The sequence below is a fragment of the Apodemus sylvaticus genome, chromosome 7, assembly GCF_947179515.1.
Source record: "Apodemus sylvaticus chromosome 7, mApoSyl1.1, whole genome shotgun sequence".
In the NCBI taxonomy this organism is placed as follows: domain Eukaryota; kingdom Metazoa; phylum Chordata; class Mammalia; order Rodentia; family Muridae; genus Apodemus; species Apodemus sylvaticus.
This window is the reverse complement of record NC_067478.1, coordinates 87,163,482-87,182,434: the sequence shown is the minus strand read 5'-3', so window position 1 is coordinate 87,182,434 and position 18,953 is coordinate 87,163,482. Positions and strand designations below refer to the sequence as shown.

At 44.7% G+C, this 18,953-nt stretch overlaps 1 protein-coding gene across 2 annotated transcripts in view; it reads right to left on the bottom strand.

Moving 5' to 3' along the window:
• The window catches only part of Sorl1 (sortilin related receptor 1), a 162,761-nt gene that overhangs the window by 76,249 nt on the left and 67,559 nt on the right, over window positions 1–18,953 (bottom strand). For both annotated transcript variants that reach the window (XM_052188613.1, XM_052188614.1), the window contains 5 exons: window positions 17,751–17,839; window positions 8,043–8,221; window positions 5,462–5,648; window positions 2,864–2,992; window positions 2,258–2,343 (listed from right to left, as the gene is read on the bottom strand). In XM_052188613.1, coding sequence (XP_052044573.1) covers window positions 2,258–2,343; window positions 2,864–2,992; window positions 5,462–5,648; window positions 8,043–8,221; window positions 17,751–17,839 — 670 coding nt within the window. The remainder of the gene's footprint in view (window positions 1–2,257; window positions 2,344–2,863; window positions 2,993–5,461; window positions 5,649–8,042; window positions 8,222–17,750; window positions 17,840–18,953) is intronic.

Genomic DNA, 18,953 nt, shown 5'->3' with positions numbered 1-18,953 from the left:
ATCCCTGAAGTATTTATGACGAAAGTACATTCCCCAGGTCCTCAAGAGCACTCATTCAAACCCTCCTCACCCAAGCCCTCGTCACAGCGGCTCCTGTGAAGGGAGCACTGCAATATTATCTGCTCATTTGTAGGAATCTGCTGAATTAGAGGTTCTTTTTACATCTCCACTGTGAGGTATGTTAATTACTCTGGTAATGATGGAAGATTAAATTAAGGGAGTAATGAGCTTAGTAGCATCAGGGCACGCTGACGAGCGGTGAAGGGCGGGAGGCTGCCCTGCTCTGCCTGCCTGTGGAAGGCGGAAAGCAGCAGAAGGCAGCGTGCCTGGGTCACGATTCTCTGGAGTTCATGGTGCTTCCACCGAAACAGCACAGCTGATGATGCCAGGGCCACTCATCGGCCCTGGGAGGATAAAACCTCAGAGGAAGGAAGGACATTCTGATTGACCAGTCCTGGAAACCATGGAAGAAGAAAAGAGGCCAAGCCACCACTTTTTGTAGTGTGTATATTTGTGTGGTGTATGTGTGGTATGATGTATGTGTGTGTGTGTATGATGTGTATGTGGCATGTGTATGTGTATATGATTGTGCATATGTGCATACTTATGTATATGTATGTGTATGTGGTCTATGTGTGATATAATGTGTGGTATGTGTATGTGTGCATGAATGTGCACTTGTGTGCATATTCATATTTGTGCATATGTATGTGTATGTAGTATATGTGTGATGTGATATATGTATATGGTGTGGTGTGTGTGTGGTGGTGAGTGTATGTATGCATATGGATGGGTACATGTGTGCATATTTGTATGTATGTGTGTGTAGTATATGTGTAGTGTAGTATGTGTGTATGGTGTGGTGTATGTGTGGTGGTCGGGGTGTGGGGTATGTGTGATGTATTGTGTGAATGTGCACTTGTGCATATTTGTGTGTGTATTATATGTGTTGTATGTGTGGGATGTATGGGGGTGTTGTATATGTCTATTGTGTGTTTGTCTATATATATATACATGTGTGCATGTGTGTGGTGTATATGTACATGTGTGCAAGCAGGTGAGTATGTGGGTATATGTGGGGCTGGGGTGTATAGTGTGTGTGATATGAGTGTATGTATGTGTATGTGTATATGTACATGTATGCATATGTGGTGTGTATGTGTGTGCAAACATGTATGCAAGTGGGTATGTGTATGTGTATATGTATATGTGCATGTGCATGTGTGTACAAGTGGTGTGTATGTATGTATGTGTGTGTATGTATGTGTGTGTATGTATGTGTGGTATATATGTGCAATATGTGTGTGTGTATATATGTGTATATACATTGTGATATGTGTATGTGGGGGGGAGGTGTAACCCCAGCATACCTCCTGTTTCCACCTGTTCACAGCACTTGGATTAGAAGTACACATGTGATCACTCCTTGCTTTAATGTAGGAAACTTGAACATGGGTCTCCATACTTACATAGAAAGTGTTCTTGTCCACTGAGCCATGTCCCCAGCCCAATCACATTTTTAAAGTTATCATAATTTTATGCCTACATTACAAATAACTCATATTACATCATTACCAAACAGTTTAGAACGTCTTTGAAATGTAATTATATCTTCATAATCTCTCCAAAGAAGGTCTTCCCCATCAATAGGCACAGTGACCATGGGAACCGGGACTGACACTTAGATGCCATTTGGATCCTGGACCTTTAGGTGTGAGTTTTACCACTGCCAATTACAAATAAATGATTTTAAGGGCATCTTTTCCCCTGAACCTGCTTACTTCCTCATATAGATGCACACATGATATGTTTTAATGACCTCTGCATCACTGGGCTGTAGAGACAAATAACTGCCCACACATAGGCAAGTGAATTGAGATCTATAAGATTCTAATAAAACTAGTATTCATTATAAAACCAAGATAGAGAACTTGGTTTAGAAGGAGTCCTAGTTTCTTTACATTCAACTTTGACAAACCAAGAGCCATACCAAGGACTGTGACTGCTCCTCAACCACTAGTACTCATCCTTCAATAAATACTAACCACACTGCCCTCCAAAGCCTGACCTACCACCAAATAGCTCACACTCTCAGGATATAAAGCTACACAAAGGCTTCATGTTAAGCTTAGGGAAAGAGGAGCCTTCACGATACCTAAACTCTCTGAATTTACCAGAGCCACATTGCCAACTGGGCAAGACCAGAATGACCCAACCAGGGTTCAAGAAGGCAAAAGGAAGAGACCATTTGTCTTACCCGCCAGGGGACAAGGGACCAGCTCCCCTTCCAGTCGTGCTTCAACATCTCCTCCGCTGCAAGTATCCCCTGAAATCTTCCGATAGCTGTTAACCCGGACACACATATAAAAGCAAGAAGTCAGAAACAGGGAGAGGGTATTTGGGTCATGGAGGTGCCCCAATTGAGCACATATTCCTGGCCACGGACAACAGAGCTGGAAGGATGGTGTTTACTTGCTCTGAGTCAGTTTTGCATGTGGTTATTTAGAGCAGGCAGACCCAGGTGGTTTAATGCACTGCTCGGGGAAGCACTTAAAAATCTCTCTCTCTCTCTCTCTCTCTCTCTCTCTCTCTCTCTCTCATAAACGCCTCTGAAGATGTTCCCCAGGCGAGGCTTCTTCAGATGTTCTCAGCCTTGCAGAAAAGCTTGGAGAGTCTGCTCTCTCACGGGGAATAGGAGATTGCAGAAGCTGTTGATTTAAAAAGCTGCCCAATCACCTGCAGTCTGTAACTTGGGGTTTGAGAATTTAGGGTGTGGGCAGAAGTTGAGTGATTCTCACAGTTCCCTCCTCCATGCAGGCCCTTGTGAGCCTGGCCCAGCCAACTGTATGATACACATACATACCCTCTTGTCCTCCTGTATGAAGAACCCACAGGACAAGGCACAGGAGGGCTGTAGGGCTTCCCAGAAAACTCGGGGTCTGGAACACAAACCTCTAACGAGAGATCTTCACTCATCTTGAAGCCAAAGTCACTGAAAAGGCAATTGGCATCCATTTAGAGCACTGATATATACCCTCCACCTCAGAGCCAACCCTGCATCTCTACACACACCTTCTGTTTATATTCTATGAGATACTCTATGGGGCCTTTAAAGAACAACTACTTGGTATACTAAGCTACATCTGCAAAGAAGTCATGTGTCAGAGCCACATCCAGAAAGCCACTGCTATGTTCCCTATGCAGACAAAAGGGATGTATGTCATCATGCCAAAGCAAAACCTTGTCTGTGTTCAGCTGCCTGTCCAGACTCTTGAATAAAAGGGAGGCGTGGGACTGGGGCTACGATTCATTGGCAGAGCACCTGCATAGCATGCGTAAGGCCTTGGGCTCAATATCAGCACTGGGTGTGGTGGTACAAATCTGTGATCCTAGCTCTTGGGAGGTAGAGACAAGAAAATAGAACTCCAAAGTCACCCCCCACTATATAGTAGTTTTGAAGACAGCCTGGGATATAAACCTCTATTTCAAATAGATAGATAGATAGATAGATAGATAGATAGATAGATAGATAGATAGACAGATAGACAGAAAATAAAATGGGGGTCAAGGCAAGGGTTAGTAAAAGCTCCTGCACACATTATGAGCACCGTGTAAAATGTCAGCTGCAGTGGTGTCTAGCTGTAATCCCAGCACTCCTACTCCAAGACAGGAGGAGAACTGGTTATAAGCTTAGAGTGAGTCAACTTGGCATACGCACAGCAGAAACAAGAGACTCACCTCAGAACCAAGGTAGGAAAGAGACAACTCCCAAAAGTTATCTTCTGCCCTCCCACATGTGCAATCACAGGTACACATGCCTAATATATACACACATATATACATACACACACATATACACACATACATACACATACATACATACATACATATATACAATGGATTAGCCAATATTTAAAAACTATGATGCTTTCTCCTTAAGTCATCAGGAGAACTAGAAGAGGAATTAAAAAACAAAATAAAACATTTTTCTTTGAAGTTCTGGGGATCAAACCTTGTCCAGTGGTAAGTGGTAAGTGATTTACCACTTCCTAGACTTGAAAAACATTGTGACTAAGAATTCAGTGTCACTTAAGAACCTGTCCCCATACTATCTAATACCCCTGGGATGCCTCATCCTGAACTTGGGAGATGACAGTTTAATTCATCCTATAATCCCGGAACCACACAACCAAACTCCCAGCTTGGAGGGTGAGGCAGGCAAATTCCGGTTATATTCTCAGTCTTGCCCTCACTCCATGACTTCTCCTGTCTACACTCCCCACAAAGAATGTATTGGGTTTTCCAAGACTTGATCCAAGCTACCAGTTCTTTAAGTCACAGGAATTTTCATACTCATGAGCTTGACCCCAAAATCTTCACTTTCTGACATTGAGTTCAACATTTATTGAATATTTCCTAGATTCTCATGGAAGAAAAGTACAACCAACCAACAGGAACCATCTACAGCTAAGCTCTGCTCAGCTCAACTCTCCCCAAAGGCCTGAGGCCCCACCTGCCTCCAGAATGAAATCCCTCTCCCACAGGACCTCCACTTCCTCCTCTCACCTGACCTAACTTCCTCCCCTCACCTGCCCTCACTTCCTCCCTCGAATGACCTCACTTCCTCCCCTCACCTGACCTCACTTCCTCCCTCGAATGACCTCACTTCCTCCCCTTGCCAGCCATGTTTTCCATCTCTACTCATCAACTCCACCCCACATACCCAACCCAGTCATCACAAATAGACTGGCAGTAACAGTCACTTTCCTGCACTGACATCAGCACACCACTGCTGCATTGCCTGATGCTGCCCTGTCCCCATAGCTGGATGTTTCCCTAAGAACCAGCACAGACATCTCCAGAAATCCCAGTTTTCCTATTGCAGATCATAGCCTTCTCCTTCCTTTCAAGGTCCACACTAAAGGCAGCCAATCTTCCTCTAAGGTGGCTGCTCATCTCCTGACACAGGGATCTGTGCAGATGTTACTTCCACTTAATTCCCAGGCACGTCTTAGCTAGTTTCCTCAAGGAATAATAAATGATACAAAAATTGTACTTATGAACATAACCCCATTACAGATTAAAAATGTCCTCTCAGGTGAAGGAGAGGCACAGATACAGGCCCATGCAGAGTTTCCTGTCTCCCCACCCATAACACAGCTACAGAAAACAAATTTCCCCAAATGGAGCTTTCAGTGTATTTCCTTTAGGGGGCCTCCTAGAACTAAACCCTGAGCTAGGAGTCCCTACAGAACCCTCTGCATCTCTGCTGAACTTCATGGCCAGCTCTAGAAGATGACCTGAGTAGAGGGTGCCTCACACAGTTCTGGCTCACACATCACACTCAAGGAATGCTTATCCCCTTCCTCAGAGGAAGAGAACATGCTCCCCATCTTTTAGCCTCACACTACAGAGCAGATATGACACAACCCCAGATCCTGGGCACGGGGGAAGAACAAACCATTCATAGTCCTCCCGGGTGCAGGAGCAGTTGGACACGACCACCGGGCGGTCAAAGTCTTCCCCATTAAAGCAGGTTGCATGAGGGGTCCTCCTTTTGAAAACTGTCTTGTGTCCTAGCAAACACTCATTTCCTCGTTCATCAGAGGGGGACCAGAGCTTGTAGTCGTTTTCTGTGCAAGGAACCCCTGAGGACAGAAAAGGGCAGAGCAATGCATCAGATCCAGGCCCCCATGCAGGATTTCCTGCCTCCCTACCCTCAATGCAGTTCTCCACTTTCAGTGCCCCTGTAGCCATCCAGCAAGTACGAGAGCTCAAAACCACCCATCTCCAGTAACCTGAGGGTGGACAGCAGCCATCGGGAAAGAGGCAGCATCCCTGCAACACAGCTCCTCTGAGAAAGCTGTGAAGGTGCCGGTCACATTTGACACCGTCAGCTTCGAATCATAAGATTAGAGGCTTTAGGGGACAGGGTATTATGTTTACTTTTGTTGATTTCTGCACTCTGTGTGTGTGTGTGTGTGTGTGTGTGTGTGTGTGTGTGTGTGTATGAATGAGTATGTGTATGTGTGTGCATGCGCACATGTACACATGTGCTCTTTGTTATTTGTTTGGTTTGGGGCTGTGTATTTTAAACTTATTTATTGTATGTATATGTGTGGGGTGTAAGGTGTGTGTGTGCGTGCATGTGTGTGTGCTTTTATCATTTGTTTGGTTTAGGACTATGTATTTTAAACGTATTTATTTATTTATTTATTCATTCATTCATTTATTTATTATGTGTTTGTATGCATGCACTGGTGAGCATGTAGAAGTCAGAAAATAGCTCAGTGGAGTTAGGTCTCTCCTTCCATCTTTATATGGGTTCTCAGCATTGAACACCAAGCACATTGACCTTCTGAACCATCATCTCACTGGCCCAGAGCTCTAGGTGGCCTACTGGCTTGCTTGCTTGCTTGCATGTTTTATAAATGAGAGAATATATCTAGAGAGTTCAGGTGAATCCCAAACTTCTGATCTCCCTGCCTCAATGTCCCCAGTACTGAAATTTTGCCATATACCATAAAACTCAGCCAAGTCTCTAAATTATTAGGAGAGAAGTGGCCCCTTTTACAAGTAGGTGACAGAGGCTGGGGGTGAGGTAGGGCTGGGGTCTCTCCTGGGATACTTTGGTAGGTGATGCAGGGGTGCTGTCGGCCCATTCTGCTTCCTTAGGAAGAAAAGCAAATCTGGTAGTATAGGCTGAGTGCACTGAAGTGTTTGCCCTACTTGATGGTACAGGTTCTTTATGTAGAGAGATTGGAAATGACAAGATAACTTCACACTTCTTCCACCAGCCCACAGCCACTTAAGATGTCAGTAGTGTGCCTATGGGAATTCTATGCTTACGTCTAATTGGTGCCTCGTATCTTTTTTTAATATGTGTGTCAGATTAAATACTACCCAAAGCTGATGCACACCTGTCGACACAATGCCACTCAAATGAGCAAAGACTTATTAAAACCGTACCGTCTATGAGGCAATAAAGACACTCAGTGGGTGCAATAAAGAAATGCAAGAGCCTTGTAATTAGGGGGTGGGACATGATATCTAATTGCAGGCACAGACATATAATTCAAGGTGTGATGGACAGAGGAGAGACACCTTCCAACTGAGATGCCAGCAGCACATCCTCAGATGCTAGATCCTAAGGCTGAGGTTGAATGGCTCAGGTAGGAAGACATAGGAAACTTTCTGGGCAGCTGGACTATGTCAGCGAAGGAGAGGTGAGAAGGGAAAGAAGTCAACGAGGCTCTGAAGGAGCACTCCAGAGTCCATCAGTCCTCCACGCATATGTGCACCAGCAGACAGATAATAACTAGAATGCAGACAGCCATCAAAGGACTCCACATTAAAGCCGTGCTATTCTTTGGATTGTTAACGCTCCCAAAGACCCAGGTGCTAGACCCTGGCCTATGGCACTATGGGTAAATGTTGGAGCTTTTAGGAAGTGAGCTCTAGAGGAGAAGTAAGGTCATCAGGAGTGTGACTTTAAGGGATGTGTTGGGGTCCCAGCCTGCACTTCTCTCCTTCTTTGATTCCTAGACACTATGTGATAAGCAGACTTCTCCTATCACAGCTCCTACTGCAACTATAGTGAAGATATCAAGGAACTATGGACCAAAACCACGAACCACAAGCCAAAACAAAGCTTCCCCCCTTTCCCCTAATGGAGAGCTAATACAGACATACCCATTTGACTGGACCCTTGAGGGATCTCTAACTTAGAAAACCTCTAATTTGGAAAACTCACTTTCATCCATCTATCTACCCATCTGTTCACTCTTTTAATAGATATATATTTAGACTTATAACCAGGTACTGCACAAGGAAACCAAGTCACAAAGAATCATAAGCAGTCCCCTTAAGAAGAACTGAGTAAATAAACCCCAAGGGACCCATGACGTGGGTCTTTCTCACACTCGATTGGGCCATCTCCCATAGTGAGTCACAAACAGCTAACAGATCTCTAAGCTGCCGCTCTGCCCACTCCAGACAAAGTCGTTCCGTCTGTAGCCGGGGCCCAGAAGGCAGGCGCTTACCCAAGGCATCGGTGGCATTGACCTGCAGGATGAGCCAGCTGTGGACACTCTCCTTATTAGAGCCGAAGATGGTGAAGACAGTACTCTTCTCGCCGGGTTCTGTGAGAAGCCCGTACACAAACACAGGCTTCTCAGAGAAGACAAATGTCTTCCAGGTCTCCCCTTCATTGGTGCTGTACCTGCCCAATACAAGCAAAAGGAGCCTTGAGGTTACATGTCTAGAAGGCAGGCCTCAGTTTCTACCTACATCACCAGGGGGTCATAACCAGTGCTCCGGGAAATGGTGACCTTACAACAGGTAAGTTTATGGTTGTGCCAGAAAAGCAAGAAAGTGTCACCTAAAATGAATTTTAAAAAAAACTGGGGTGTCACTGATTGTTAGGTTCAATCTACAACCTTCCCTGATGAAAAAATAAGATGCAGGAACTAGCTGACAGGATCTCCGAACAACAAAATTTAGGAAAAAAATTGTCACGGAAGAGAAAGATGATGGTAACACTACATAGTGAATAAAAGTAGGACATGAATCGCTCACTACCAATGACGAGAGGGAGGGAGAGGGGGAAGAGAGAGGGAGAGAAGGAGGGAGGAAGAAAAAAATAATCTTTTCTTATGTTGGCATATCACCAAATACCATTAAAAAGTCATAATAGAATACGAAGTGCTACCATTCTGTAATCCCCCTACAGTAATCAAATCAGACAAGGATCATCACTGAATGTGAAAATCATATGTAAAATTCTAGGGCACTAGGATGCCCATGTGGTCTAAGGATATGAACCCACAAACCAACCATTCATTGCTAGGGAAATGCAATTGCATGCAGAACAATGAGCCACACCCTTACTCACATTTAGCACCATTAATACCATATGCATCTGGATTCAGCCCAGCCTCTCAGTACCATTTGATGCAACTGAACAAATCTAGAATGTGGGGCAATATAGATGACTACACCGTCATCTATATGTCATGTATATAATATATATGTGTATATATAACATATATGTATATATAACATATACATATATCATAACATATACATACATATAAAATACTAGACACACCTCATTCAATCCCAACACTTCTTCTCATCCCGAGATTTGTGAAGTGACTTATTTACACCTAGAGGCTAAACCAAGGATGGGTACTATACCCACCAAGGCCACTGGACAACTAAGTACCTACCCCCTACCCAGCACAGGTCCTATGTGGGGGCAAATTCTCAACCAGCTATGATGCTTGGAGTCTAAGTGGGGTTTAAATCAAATACGATTAACCCATTCAGTCCCTTGCTTTTCACCAATGTTAAGAAGCTGAAGGCTCAGTACCACTCCTAAAGATACCCTTAGAGTCAATCCATCAATCAGACAAGCATGGAAGGTCCAGCTGTTCAATGATGACACAGGAAGTCCATCTATTTTTACACAGGCAAGCTAATTCCATTTAAGAGATCATCCAACCAAAGATAACCCCAGGAAATGATTCATTTCTCTATAGATTCCCAAAAGGTGCAGACGGTAAAGCCATTAATGAGATGAGCCGGCAGGTGTGTGGCCAAGCGTAACCTTGCACCTCAGAACACACTGCTCATTTAGAACACGATGTTTTTCAGGAATCTCAAAGAAAGGGGGCTCATCTAGCGATAGCAACAGCTCCATCCAGGTCGGTCTGATCTCGACATTCAGAAACTGAAGAGAGGACGTAATAGTGAAATTAAAATGATAAGAGGCAAGAAAAAAAAAACAAATTGGATCGCTTTTCTTTGTGTGTGTGTGTGTGTGTGTGTGTGTGTGTGTGTGTGTGTGTGTGAACACCTACTAGGGAACAAGAAGAGATGAAGATAAAATTATCAGACTCCTTTTTGGTAATTTCTCCAAAAGTCTGGCAGAACAGATCCTAGAGACAGAAGAGGAACGGTCACTTTGTTTACCCACAGGAGCAAAGGCACTTTTGAGACCGGATAATAAGCACTCAGGCAAAAAGAGGCCAGAGCTGAGACCCCAATGGTCTCTAGTCACAACATGCTAAGCTATTCCCTCTCCTCCCGATTATTCTTGATTTGAACAAGAGACTTGTATTACTTACCTTGTTGCTATGACAAAAACATAGAAACACAAAAAACAGAAACAACTTCTGGGTGGCTTGTTTGAGCTCGCATTTTGAAGGTGCAGTCCACCCGTCGTGGCAGGAAAGTCATGCTGGTAGCACTTTGGGACATCTGGTCACATTGCATCCACAGGGAGCAATATTCGCTTATGTCAGATCACTTTCTCCTTTTGATTCAGTTCAAGACTCCAGGCAAAGAACTGGTCCTACCCACATCAATTACCCTAATTGAGCTAATCCCTCTTACATGCTCAGAGATTTGTTTCCATGGTGATTCTAAATCCCATCAAGTTGATAAGCAAAACCAACCATAAGAAGGATAATGATGTGAGAGCAATTTAAAAAAAAAAAAAAGATCCTTGTGGACCACACATATAAACATTCACCCATTGTTGGCGAAATAATAGGAAGGGAACTGATATATATTTGATGACAAACCAAAATAAAACTTCAGTTTCTCAACAAGCTCCACACCCCAGTCAGGAATTTAGAGAATGAATGTGACAACTACCCCATTTGCAAAGGGCTCAGGGCCAGCTGTATACACACACACACACACACACACACACACAGGTGTAGATATATGCAGATGTAGATATAGACATAGGTGATAAAATTAAATTCCAATGTTTTCATGCATCCAAAGATTAAGCAAAAATGAGAATATTTACATTCACATGATATTCCCAAGGCTTAACCTGCTGGAATTTAGGATAGGAGAAAGGTGGACATGCGTCCTCTAATAAGCTCTCTCGGAGAGCGGACTTCTGGGGGATACTATCAGATAATGGACAGCCTGGGTTACACATCAAGAAACTGAATCCAGGTGAGGGAAAATGTAGAAATTTGGTCTTAACATCTTTATTTGTAGAAATAGTGTCTAGAATCAGTAGGTATTAATTCTTCTGCCCAGTTCACACTATGGAGGGCAGATATGAGACCCACATCTTAACTCAATGATATTATACAAGGTAGATCTAGAGAAAAAAATCTGTGAAGATTCAGCAGTAGACAAGGAAAGGAAATTGGGGTATTTCCCACAGAATGACAGATACTCAGTATTGCAAGCATGGGGCCATCAAAGTCTGAATGGCTCTCCAATGAGAGGAAGTATCTGCTTATGACCCAGTGCTCAGAACTCAAAGCCATGCAATGGAACCTGGACTGCAGCGAACTCCAGAGTTTCTCTTACCGAAGACCTACACTCACCAATGAACAAATGAATACATGAACAAGTGAATGAATGAATGACCAAAAGAATAAATCAAACTGCCCAGAAGAAACTGTTCCCCATTACACAAAGACTGGAAGGTCTTCCATCATAGGTGGCAGAAGGCAGAACCAAATGAGGCAGCAAAACACATTGCTGTTGAATTCAACCTTGGTACCTGAAACTGACACCTGGTTCACCTTGACCAAATCTACCTTCATGGAATGGCCCTGCCCTCCTATTAGGAGTAACCAACTGTCCTCTGATTAGATCTGAGGCCCGGTTCACAGGAGGTGATTGCTGCCTGATACTGCAACCTACTCAAATACCAAAGGCGGTAGGGGGAAGCCTGCTGTTGTCTTGCTAACTGGGCATGATGTCAAAGTGCTTTATAAATATTGATGTTTATATCCACAGGTGAGCGCAGCTCTCAGCCTTGGCCAGAGAAGCTTCTCTTTGCTGTGGGCAGCAATCAATACAGTGACTAATAAGTTGTCAAGTGCTGAGAGTGTCCAACTCCCCCAGGAGATCTACATCACCGCTCTAAGGCCCAGGGGACAAGAGCAAAGAAGTGAGAGGCGGAGCCTAGGAATGGCGGTGACTGCCATGGAATGCTATAGGAATGGCGGTGACTGCCATGGAATGCTATAGAAATGGCGGTTCGTCCTGTCATTATTGCCCCTTTGGCATTTATTGGGTGCTTCTTGCCCTGCAGGTGGGGACTGTAGCTTGAAGGCTTCATTCTTGGGTAAGACTAAAATTTTGTTTTTGAGGACTTCAAGTAGAAGAATGACATGACTTCCTTTGGAAGAATTGAGGAGGATAAACGTATTCCAGTGAAGACTGGAAGTGAAGGCTCATGCGTTCAAGGGTGAACCCTGCTGATTTCATCTTCAGTGGTACCACCACTAGTACCATCCTCTAGGACACAGCCCTGTACCTGTGCTCATGTATCAACCTTAATTTAACTTAGGAAAAAAATAAATAAAAAGACCTATGGATAGGAGAGCTATCTGTTGGAAGAACAGCTTGATGTGAAAGGGAGGCAGTGAAGGTGTAAAGGTGGTAATAATGGCCAAACTTAGTGACACACATGTATGAAATTGTCAAAGAACAGAAAGGACTTTATTTAAACATACACAAACAAAATCTCTCCAGTGGGAGTGAGGGCCGGACCCACGGGATCAGTGCTCTTCTAAGGCCACCTCAAGGCCTATTTCTCTCCTCTGTGTCTCTCAATGCATATTCTGTCCGTGCACGAAGGTCTCGGGGATCAGAGTCGCACTGCCACCTTTGCTCAAGCTGTGCCTCTTTTTGTAAATGTATGTAAGAGTGGATGCCAAGGGTGCAAGGTAGTGGTGTCAATGCTGGGAACTGAACTCAGGTCTTCTGGAAGCACAGCAAGCCCTCTGAAGTGCTGAGCCATCTCTCCAGCCCCACAAAGCTCTTTCTAACACTGATACTGTGCATCGACTTTTTACTCTCACCTCACGTTTCACCTCCTTTGAGAAGCCTTCCCCAACCTCCCAGTTAGTGCTGCCTTAGGCCAGTGCTAGGCCTTGCACTAGATTTCACACCCTACCCTGCTGTGTTTACATGACCGGATCCATGAGTGTCTTCTACACTGTGGCTCATGGGTAATAAAACCTCCACCCACTTCCCCTGTCCCGGCACCTCACGCTTCTTCTTACCACCGGAAAGAAGAACAATCAACACTTGCTGCAGGAAATTAAACAACTCACACTTGAGGTTTTTTTTTTTTTTCTTTTTACAAACCCTGCCCTAGCTTTGTAACAGTTGAAAGGTGATAAGGGCATCTGTTGCTTCTGCCTGGGAGCAGAGGAAGCCACTCGGGGTGAGACTGGGGCAGGGACGGCTCTCCGCAGCTGCCTCATGGTGATACTGTACCCACCACGGGTGGAGAAGCCATGGAAGAGGCTGCTGCAGCTTCCTACGTTCTGGAACCACGAGGCTGCGCCTAGAAAAGACAACTGCAGCCACACTGCTGCATGTAGCCTCAGCAGGAGTTGGGGGGATTCCCAGAGGGAAGCCCTGTGAAATTGGAGATCTCCTTGAAGAAAAGATGCTTTGGGGCAAGTCCAAAGTATTAGTAACTATCAACATTTCATCACACTGACAGGCGAACTGCCAAGAAGAAACGGAAATTGATCTCGGCCCTCGGGATCCGGCTCACAAACTGGTGCTTGGATCTTGTCTGGTCAGGATGCAAAAGGCAGCCACAGCCCCTCCTCTGCAGGATGTGGTGCAGGGTGGTGGTGGCGTACACCTTTAATCCCAGCACTTGGGAGGCAGAGGCAGGCGGATTTCTGAGTTCGAGACCAGCCTGCTCTACAGAGTAAGTTCTAGGACAGCCTGGACTATACAGAGAAAAACACTATATCTTGAAAAGCACCAAAAAAAAAAAAAAAAAAAAAAAAAAAAAAAAAAAAAAAACCTGACACCATTCCTGGTGCCCTCCATGAGGGTTACTGGTCAAGCTTGCTGAATGGATACAAAAGCAAATCCCTAGCCCCTTGGGCTCTCATTTGCTCCCTTAAAGGGAAGGCAGCACTCACCCTTCTTGCTCTCAGTTTCACTTAATACCAATGACAAAGTCTCAATAGAGAAGCAAGGCAGAGGGCAAACAGAGGGATCTCAGTTACTGTGTTAATCAGACTGTGTTGAAATAGTAAATGAACCACCAATGGAATTTGTTGGGAAAACAAAGACCCCAAACCTTCTGTCCTTCTGTCTTTAACCAGTGTTCTATCTCTGCTACCTCTGTCCTGTGATGAGAACAAAAGACTCTGCTCTATTTGACTCTCTTTGCCTACACTAAAAATAAAGGGTAAAATACTTAAAGGTGAGAGACCACATTCTATTCATCTTCAGATAGACAGAACCTCCTGTCTTCCCTTCAAAGCAAGCTCCTTCCTTCTCCCAGACTCTCTCTCCAACCGGCTCAGACGCCCTAGCACTCCCATGGGCACAGGCAGACCCCGAACCGGGCCCCACTCGCCTCTCCATCCCTGGCGTCTAGCACAACATCTGGTTCACTGGAGTTGTTCAACAAATGTTTGTGTAATTGACCTGAAATGATTCCTAGCAAAAATCTGTTCATGTTCCAGTGTGGGCGCTAACTCCCACAAATCATCTCAGGTCCTCGTATGGAAGATAAGGAGGGTGGATCAGATCTTCTCTCCGGCTGCCTGGCTACACAGACTCAGGAAGCCCCCACTGCTCAGGGGTTGTCATTTACATAGGACACAACAGTGGTGGTCTCCCTTGGAGCTGTGCAAATAGCACCCTACCCAGATCCCTTCCTGCTTTTTAAATCGATGTTTAAAAAGAAAAGAAAAGAAAAGAAAAAAAGCAATCTCAGATGCCCAAGTATGCGTGACCTATTTATTGATCGATCAAATATTTGCTAAGTACCTGCTAACTTGTATAGACCAGGCATACGGGCCTACAAAAGCCTTGCAGATGAGTTGAATCCAGGCATATAATGAAACGGAGTTAAAACGTGAAGTCTGAACACAACCAATCTAAATGAATAGGCCATCCCAAAAATTCTGAGGCTCAAAGGACAGAGAGGTTGCTATGGTCAGGGAGGTCACAGGCCCAGAGCCGGAGGCCAGTTTTGTCAACATGGATGGAATGGCATGGTGCTCTCAGAATGGAGTTCATCTCTGAGAGGTGACCATATCACAAGGGCTCTGACTTTAATCCCTCGATGGACTCATGTCACGGTGACATCATGGGGAGGTGATGGATAGTAGCCGGTGAGGCGTAGTTATAGGAAAGAGGCTGCAGAGGGCACGGCCTGGGCAGCTACACCCAGTCAGCATGCCCACCCTGCTGAGTAGCTCTTCTCAGCCATGTGCTGATGCTGCCGAGCCTCCCAAGGCAATGCAGCAGCCAAGTGGGACTGAATCCTGTGACACTGTGAACTCAGAACGAACCCTCCCAGCTTGGCCCTGCCTCTTTGGTGTCTTTCTCACAACGATCCAAAAAAAAAAAAAAAAAAAAGCCTAGCGCCTGCCCCCCCCCCCCCCACGTCTATGCAGCACTGTTTGTCTCTGGAGACTGTGGACTGACTCCACTCATCCTCTGCTTTACGGAACAACAGAAGGAGGAGCAAACACCTCTGAGAACGACACACTCAGTAAACGCCAGGTGGCTGTATGGATCTCAGCCAAGTGTGAGTCGGTTCTCAGGACACATGTCCCTGTCAAAAGGAGGCCAGTCCATATTTACATGAACTATGTGTTGCAGACACTTCCAAATGATCCATGCCAACAGAAGAACACTGCCACGATGTCCACCACCAACCCCCAAAGCCATTATGAAATGCCTGGGGAGGGCATTATGGTGTTCCGTCAGCAGGCTTATTTTCCTGGCCATGTTTTTGCTGCAGCTAACGCAGAATGACGCTGAGTTCCCTGGACGCATATGCACCGACAGATGGTGTGAGAGGACTAAAATCACACTAGCTCCTTCAGAGGAGCCAGCTTGGAATGCTAAATGTAATCTGTGGAGAAGTTAAACAAGGGAAATTGAGAACCGACTCCCAAATCTGAAAACTAAAACTATCCAAAGAATGAAACCTATGCCCAGGAAACCAAGCCCAGGTCCCTGTCTGCCTTCCTCACATAGCAGTTTACTAAACACCACAATTACCTCCTCACCTACCTTACAGCCAGAGGGTGAAGCGATCGCTCACGGGGGCAGGAGGGGACCACAGCATCCTGTTCCCCTTTAGATTCGCCATACCTGGCGTAAGTACCACTTACTCAGTGTGTGTGGCATAAGTTAAGTGACTTGACACACAAACACCAGCAGATCCGGGGGAAGCATCCTCCGTGAATATCATCCTCTGAGCAAAAACTAATCTGAACACAGATTCGGATGTTGTCTACAAACACAACCTCCCCTGCCTCTGGGCTGTGGAGAAGAGGCTGCCCCATGCCACCCAAGGCCACGAGCAGCCAAGGGGAAAGCCAAGACTAGACCTTTGCCTCTCTACCTCTTCCAGGCTCAGTACAGGCCCAGTTAAGCTCAGGGGGGAAGCAGCTGTTAAAATCCCCTTTTCAAAGCACCCACATCTTGCCTCTGGCCGATTTCTATTAGGCGCAAAAGCAGGGGAAGCCTGCTTCTTCCCACAGCTCAGTGTGATGACAGAAGCTCTCTCTGCCTCCCATGATCACCCAGCTAAAGAGTTCAAGCCAAAACCAAGCGAAGGTGAGGGTAAGTCTGTCTTTTCCAATGGTAACTCTGGTTCAACAGCTTCATGAAAGGAAGCAAAGAAATTATTCTGGATCAAATCAAGCCTGAAGGGGAGAAAAGCTACAAACTCCTAACACTTTGCTTTTTTCTTAGACGTAATCCAAGACTAACTCTCAAGAATGACTCTACAAGAGGATGGTTACTTCTTTCTGAGCCTCGGTTTCCCCATTTGTAATATGAAGCAGTTAACCCCTAACATCCCTTCCAACTCCATCTATAACAACCCCCAAGATGAAATGTAGCACAGCAGAAGTCACTTGGTTACCAAGTGATGTACATTCTACTACCACTATTTGCCTGTCATTATTTCTTGTCATTTTTACTATTAGTCATCTTATGCACAAACCTTTGGAAGCAACACTTTTAAAAGCAAAGACATGTTCAAAACTCTCTAGCTACATGTGATAAGGAAGCAGAAGGGGGAACTGTCTGAGGGAAGGAAGAGACTCAGGCAGGATGGAGAAGAGGACAGAAAACAGGGCAGTAAGTAGATAGTTGAGAAAAAATAATGATAATAATGATGATGATGATAATAAAGTCATATGTGCTAAAAAGTAAATAAATTAAATTACCATAATGAGATTCATTGCTTTATATGTTAACCTGAAACAATTAATTAAAAGAAAGATGATAGTTTTTATTCAAATAAATTAAAAATTATTTCAATTTTTTCTCCTAACCTCCTCTCAGACAGGAGGAATTAGTTATGTCATAGACATAAAAAAAAAAAAAAATTAAGTGATTTCCAGAGGTCTTAGTTCTCTGCCCTGACCCTAGTGCTGCAAAGTACATCCAATGGTCACCATAGACACCAGTGTGAGGGAACAGTTTGATGCCCCAAGAAGACAAATAAGCACAGCACAGTAACTGATGCCTGAAATCTCAGCACTTGGGAGGCTGAGGCAGGGGAATTGCCAAGTTCTACATCAATTGGAGCTATATTGTAAGTTTCAAGACAACATGGGCTACATACTCAGTGAGACCTTCTTCTTAAAAAAAAAAAAGGAGAGAGAAAAGGAAGGAAGAAGTAGAGAGAAGAGTAGAAAAGGTCTTTTTTAAGAAGAGAAGGAGGAAGAAGAGGGTGGATAACCGGAAGCACTTACTTCAGCTCGTTGGTCTCCATGCCCTGGGCAATAGCCATGATGATGCCTCCGTGGTCACCCCAAGTATAGTAATGGGGTCCAGGAAGAGCCTAGTTAGGAAAACAAAACAGAACAGAGGTGATGTGCTGCTGTAGAGGTAAACATAGAAACGGTGCACTCCCCTCTCCCAGACACACACCACCACAATGACAGCCACTAGGATGCAGGTTCCAGTTCTCAGAACAAGTTCTTATCCATCCTCTCATTCACGCCTCACAATCCTGGAGTCAGGAAGAGCTAAGTTCTCACCCTCCAGAGTTTAGGTTACCTCAGAGAGAGAGAGCGCGAGCACTCTTCACCTGCCCAACATGCCTGAAGCCTTAGGTTTCATCCTCACACTGAAAAATCAATAACCCATCAACCAGAGCCGCTATTCTACTATAACAAAGGCAGCTCTCTGAAGCCTGTAGGAGGGGACTTAGTGCCTAAAGAAGCTACCCACACAGTTTCCTGATACAGAGTTGCCTCAAGGAAGGGCATTCATAGACCACCTCAGCTCTAGCCAGGGATCTCAAAGTTCCATAGACACTGTCTCTACAAAAGGAACTGGGAAATGACCCCTTGCAGGCTGGGGAAGTGTGGGAGGAATCCCAGAACACACATCCTCAATTGGAATGTACCTTTCTATGGAAGCCATAAACTACATTTGAATGAGAGATCTTGACAGAACCTAGAGAAAAATGATGTGATATATATAAATGAACAAATATGCTTGCATGAAAATGGGCTACTACACATGCAAATTATATAACTGAAGTGGCCACAGGTTGTTCACCCAAACCTGGAGAAGCAACGTCCAATAAAACATATTCAAGGTCCTATGAACCTTGATGAACACTAGCCAAGATTTCAGCACTAGAAGAAGCACGATGCCTCAGAAAAAAAGGGAAAATGAAGGATTCTCAAACAAAGGAAATCCAAAGGAACCTGTAGCCAGTGGGCCCCTCACAGACAGTGGGCTCTGCAGGAAATGCTCAAGGTATCTCTTTAAGCAATGGGTATCTATCCAGGGATCATCAGGAACCATAGACAAACAAGAGAAATGGCAAATACCCGGGAAATGGGGGGATTCAAAACTGCTGGTTTGCTATTATTTGAAATCAGTATTAGAATGTAAGCAAAAATAAATGAGTGTTTTCAAAGTATGTAGACAGGATACAACAG